The following is a 5,794-nucleotide window of genomic DNA, read 5'->3' on the forward strand; positions in this document are numbered from 1 at the left end:
CCTCGCGGGAGTCATCCCAAAAGGATCAAGAAAGAGAAGTCTAAGTCTAAGTCAGTAGCTTGTAGCTTTTACTCTATTTTTATTGTTTAGAGCCATAAATATTCTCCCCAAACGGACAAAAATAAATCAACAAATTACATTTCTACAATTGGTGGTACACAAAGAAGTATTACACGATTGTATTGACATTTAACAAATCCAACAGTTCATAGGCAGAAACAAAGTTGACCTAAGAGATGTCTTTCCGTAACATTAATTTAATATATTTTTGCAGATGTTAAGGACATATGACAATATTTAACCCCTTGAACTTTATAATCTTATGTTGTATAAATGTAATAATTGTTCAGACTTACAAAATCTTTAAATTCTGGAGATCCTAGCGCTTCTAAAGGCTGAATGAAAGAGGATGTGTCCAAAATGCAGCACGTGTAAAATATTTCCATCTGATGGAAAGGTACAGCCTTAAAAAAGTGGTGAATATTTCACTCAATGGAAAAATTAAGCTTTAGAGAAGAGCCGGATCAACATGATAGCGTGTCTAATACGTAGACTTTGGTTGCCATAGCTCAACAACGTTTGGGAGGAAAATGAAATTTGGTAAATGTCACCAACCACTTGAAATTATTTTGGTGATTCCTTGAATTTAGCGCCATTATCAGGTCAAGATTTAAACTTGTTTATGATGAAATACCTGCAATACTAACAACATTGCCCTTTAGTTTAGTGCTAATTAGCAAGCCTCAGCATGCTAACATCAAAAACTAAGATAATACCTAATAAATCTGCAAAACATCAACAATGTGCACATGTACGCATGCCGACACTGGCTGCAGATTCTTGTTCCAACATTAGGGGGGAAGACAATATTCAAGGAACTTAAAAGTAGGAAAACCTTTCCAGATTTGCAGGATTGTAACATTTAGCTTTCAGGCTAACAACGTAAAGAGGACAACAACCTCACACCTGTTCTGTAGCTTACCTGGTTTAACAACAGGAATCAAGAAGTGCCAGTTCAAAAAGTCTTAGCAGAGAAAGCCTCAAAATCACAGTTGGATGTATTTTTACAAATGTACATTTAAATGTTGCATTCTGACATCATCACTAACAGGCAGAATTTGTTGCTGTTTAAATAAAAACCCAAATCCACCTCAGATCTCATTTATGCCAGAACAAGGATTTTCCCGTGAGTGTCACATCGGACTTGAAGTGTATAAATGTGTATATATTTTGTATTAATACATTTGAGGTTAAAATAAATGGATGACGCTTTAGATGTATTTACATGTTACTCTATTTTAATTATTAAATAACCAGTATTATTTATTGATGTATTCAGTTATCTTTTCTGACTTGTTTGGTAACACTTTAGTATAGTTTGTCAGTTCCAAGGCTCCCCCTGTTTTTAATTAGGCCGTCCTCTCCCGGTTTCATCATCAGACTCATAAATCACATGAAAAAGACGTTTGGTGGATTCCATCACAGATCAAAATCAACTTCTGCTCAGAGTTAAAATTGATATCAACTCGGGGCGCCTGGTTCGTTCACCTGGTCGATGTGCAGAGGGTCAGTCCTTGTTGCAGCGGCCGTGTGTTTGGTTCCCACCTGGGGGTCGGAGGCTAATGTCATTCCCCCCCTCTCTCCCATTTTCCTGTCTTAATCTTTCCTACTCGTAAAGGCAATAAAAAAGCCACAAAAAAACGTTTTTCACAGGTTTTCAGTTGGATTTGATCAACATGGGTCCAACAAAGCTTTGCCAAAAGAAAGAATTATTGGGAGATGTCCTCAAAATCAGGACTTCTGATAAACACAAGTTATTTTCTTCTATTTTGGCTGTTTAAATCTGTAGCAAATCCTTGCCCTGACCTTTTGGCCCCATTTATATAAGAAACCCAAACGGCACTCTGAGACTACAGACCTCCCCCGAGGCCTTATCTTACAATGGGAATGCAGTGTGGATGTTTCCAGTCGGGAAGTCATTTCTTCAGCTGTAAAGGTGCCAGCTTTACTCCTGGCCACTGCCGAGGTTCCCTTTAGTTTAGCTTATTTCAATCACACAGATGGAAAAAGCATTTTTTAAGTCACCTTTTTGGTTTTCAATTCTAAAAAATCAGTAGTGTGTCTGACATGGGAAAATTGAATTATCTAACTTGCTAAATGTATCATCTGATTTCTTTTCTGACAAAATGTGGATGAGGGCATAATTTCATCAAATTACAGTTTACTTTGCTTTAATGACTAAATTGTAACGTCTGTGGATCAGAAAGAGTCTCCGTTCTGAAAACAGTAAACTGATTAAACCCAGATGAGTTTGATTTTGGTCAGATGCGACAGTTTGTTTGCCTGCAAAGCACTGACAGGTGTCTGTTTCGCCCAGGCGTCCAGGTTGGACGTGTTCAGGAGACCAAACACCACGGAAATGTTTTTTTGACCCATCCTAGACCATCTTACCCTAAAGCTCTCCATTCTTCCCCACCAGGACATACTAATAGCACCATAATGACTGCACTTTAAGTGTGTTGTTGTATTGTACACACTGTTGAGTGTAACATTGGGTTCAACATTGTTGGTGTTGAGATCCCCACCTATCTAGCAAAAACGTTTGTTTCAACATTACGGGTACATTACAAATTGTACCCGGGGTGTCTGGGTCGTGCCCCAAGGAAACTTTGAGCATCAAATGCTTCATTTCCTGCATTCTAGTGAATATTTCTGTATTTCTTGTAACCCCATCCTGATCCCTCCCCGTAAATTACACACCTGTGCTCACCTCCAACATCCGACCGGAAAATCCCCCAAACCTCAGTGTGTTGGGTCTGGATACCTGTCAATCAAGCAAACACAATCCAAAAGAAGATCCCCCAATCTTCCTACCTCATTTTAATCCTGAATATCTTACTAGAATGATACTTTTGTTTGTGTTGTGCTGATGAAACAGGTGTAGGACTCACTATCTTAGAGACGTTCGGGTCAAAACATTTTGACCCGGACTTGTCCCGGCCTTATTAATTTTAGGAAGGCTTGGCAAAGTGAGACTAATTACATATTAACAGTTTGAAAAATTGCACTTCTGCTGGGTTATAGTCAAGGTAGAAACATTGTCACAGCTGCTGGTGAACTGGACCTCTGTAATGCTCAAGTTTGGAAAACGTCAATACATCTATGAACCCAAAAGAGACATCATTAAATAAGCACCAACCTGACCTGGGGGTCCAACTTCTGGATGTCCAAACTGCACACTCGGTGGGTTGTATCATGAATGTTTAGATCCTTCTTCTCTGAGAGTTTACATAGCTCCAGTTTAAATAAGCTGCTGCAGGAGCTTCAGTTACACACTGAAGACTTTTTGTGAGCGCGTAATGATTTGCAGGCCCGATGTGTTCTGTTTTTCATTAGGACGTCCTGATGTGTCCCAGGCTGAGGACTAGCTCCCCTTCCTTCTCTCACCCTAAAGGAAGATAGCCGAGGAAGAGGATGAGGACAATGTGTGGACAAGCATTCGAAGCCTCTGCCATGACACGCAAAGAATGCAGTGAGTTTTTAACTCGTTCAGCTGTGGTTGAAAATGCACTGAGCTGAAGGAAATCTACCCGGTTTTGTCATTAACATAAAGAAACTCGGTCATCATTAACTTCTGCTCAAAGTTAAAATTCTGTCTATATTAACAGACTTTTAATTAGGGTCCAACTAAGATTTGCCAGAAGACGGAATTTATGGGGAGACCACTAGTCTATATCGACGGTGTTTCATTTCCAGGATTGTGCAGGTGCCGCCTGAAATTCCCCTGGATCTCCCTCATTTCGATTAAATGTCCGTTATCTTCTGCTTTCTTTGTGTTGGCATTATAAACTTTGACCTATTTATGAGGACTATGGTCACCTGCTCCTCAGATCTCTGCAGGGTAAACCCAGACAGCTAGCTGGACTATCTGTCCAATCAGAGTTTTCTGTTGCACGACCAAAACTACCTTTGAACGTACACACGTTCCAACCATATTAGTTCCTTCCTGAGGCTATTGTGCAGAGGCACCATTGCTGTCTTGTGCCAAAATGATTGTGATTGGTTCAAAGAAATGCCAGTAAGTCAGAGCCCATTTTCCTCCTATCCCAGAATGCTGTGCGCCCTATGGAGGAAGGTCTGGCAATGTGAGACTAGGTGATCACCAATTCTCATAAACACAAAGTTATTTAGAAAGTTATTCTTATCTTCTGTTTGGACTGTTTGAAGCTGTAGGGCGTAGTTTCTGTCGCCCCCATGAGAAAGTCTAAGTAATGACAACAACACTGTTGGCGCATCCAAATGATACAAGCCTTCTGTGATCGGACACCCTTCCCTCCTCCACGCATTTGCTAATATGCAAGAACGACACAGAAGATTGATAAAAAACATGATGGACTCTTCAGAAGAGGTAACTATCTTCACTCGAGTTTCTACACGCAAAAGTTGCTTGATGACGCAGTCTTCTGAATATAGTCATGCTGAGAAATACAGAGACAGTTGAGTGGAGCTGATGGTCTTAATTAGCTTTGTGGCAACTCACTTGGCAATGGCTTGAATGTAACAGACGTTCATTAATATCATAAACTAAAAGTAACACACTAAAGCTTTAAATGTGTAGCAAACACGTACAATCCAAAAGAAAAATGTGTGTAATCTTTTGAATATGTGAGTTATTGTACTGTGGTTAGGCAAGGCTTGCTGACTTTTAATCACACATTGAGCATCCCAGGACAACAAAGCAATGCTGCTGCATGGATTTCCCTTTCTTTATGTTGCTGTTGAGGGACCCACTCTTTTAGTGAGAAGGAAAAGGCATTTCTTTGTCTTTGGCGCCCCCAACGGGATTAATCAGTACTTGCAGGTGTGTTTTTGAATCTTACTTCCTCCGAACAGTATGTTTTATTTAGTGGAGGGCATTTCGTGTGTTTGTAACATGTGTGTTTTTTTCATGTAACAACCAAAGTTCTCAAAGTAGTTTTACGCACAACTGTGGAGAATATCAGACTTTCATATCTATCATAATGTGTGAACTTGTACACAATGATTCCTTTTTAATACAATGTTTAAGGATGCCTTAGCCTTTAAATGACACTTTTAATTTTTTCAGACTCTAAAGGACTGTGCTCAGCGATCAAAGGTATGTCTTGAAGTTGTCTCGGGTCCATTTCGTCTTTAACACAATCGGATTGTCAATGAAACAAAAACAAGTTGCCAAAAAATGTTTTTAGAGAACCATTTAGTAAGGTGCCTTTTGGTGTTCAATTCACATATCAGTCTGACATGGGAAAGACTCGCATTAAATGATGTAATTTGCAAAATATTTTATTTTTTTTTACATTATATTTTTCGGTTTTTTAAATGTTGCCATACTTTCACATTACAGACAGTAGTTTTAATGACTACATTTTGGATTAGCAGGAGGCACAATTCCAAAAAACTTTTGTGGATTAAACCCAGATGCGTTTTATTTTGGCGGGATGCACCAGACTGGGGGAACAGCTCCCCCCCGCGTAGCACTGGCAGGTGAAGTGTTCGCCCCAGGCGTCCAGGTCAGCGGCGGATGGAAGACCGATGGCCACGTACTTCCTCTCAGCCCGAATGATGCTGAAGTGGGCGGGGTTCAGGTGCAGGTAGTGGGGGGAGTTGTAGTCCTTCCTGACGCAGCGACCCTTGTTCTGGCACAGGACCTCGCTGCAGAGCATGGCGGCCGCAGTCACATTGGCGATGTATGGGTCAAAGGTGGAGGTCAGGTACTCAGACAGAGACTGACAGGCAGCCTAAAGGGAAGGGGTGG

The 5,794-nt window shown here is 40.5% G+C and overlaps 2 protein-coding genes and 1 long non-coding RNA gene across 4 annotated transcripts in view; all 3 read right to left on the reverse strand.

Annotated features, from left to right (window-relative positions):
- The window catches only part of LOC116693756 (hyaluronidase PH-20), a 7,264-nt gene extending 3,812 nt beyond the window's left edge, over window positions 1-3,452 (reverse strand). Inside the window, exon 1 of one of the 2 annotated variants that reach the window (XM_032522984.1) lies at window positions 3,200-3,452. In XM_032522984.1, the coding sequence (XP_032378875.1) occupies window positions 3,200-3,257 (58 nt within the window). In that variant the 5' untranslated portion in view covers window positions 3,258-3,452. Of the gene's footprint in view, window positions 1-982; window positions 1,084-3,199 lie in introns of those variants that run through there. The other variant, XM_032522985.1, reaches the window with a different exon arrangement.
- Window positions 3,453-4,153: 701 nt separating this feature from the next.
- Window positions 4,154-5,794, reverse strand: part of LOC116693809 (uncharacterized) — a 15,821-nt gene continuing 14,180 nt past the window's right edge. The window contains exon 3 of the long non-coding RNA XR_004332991.1: window positions 4,154-4,168. This is a non-coding gene — a long non-coding RNA (uncharacterized LOC116693809). The remainder of the gene's footprint in view (window positions 4,169-5,794) is intronic.
- LOC116693759 (hyaluronidase PH-20) overlaps window positions 5,220-5,794 on the reverse strand; it is a 7,774-nt gene continuing 7,199 nt past the window's right edge. The window contains exon 4 of the mRNA XM_032522987.1: window positions 5,220-5,777. Coding sequence (XP_032378878.1) covers window positions 5,448-5,777 — 330 coding nt within the window. The 3' untranslated portion in view covers window positions 5,220-5,447. The remainder of the gene's footprint in view (window positions 5,778-5,794) is intronic.

Source organism: Etheostoma spectabile, chromosome 8 (genome assembly GCF_008692095.1).
Source record: "Etheostoma spectabile isolate EspeVRDwgs_2016 chromosome 8, UIUC_Espe_1.0, whole genome shotgun sequence".
Classification (NCBI taxonomy): domain Eukaryota; kingdom Metazoa; phylum Chordata; class Actinopteri; order Perciformes; family Percidae; genus Etheostoma; species Etheostoma spectabile.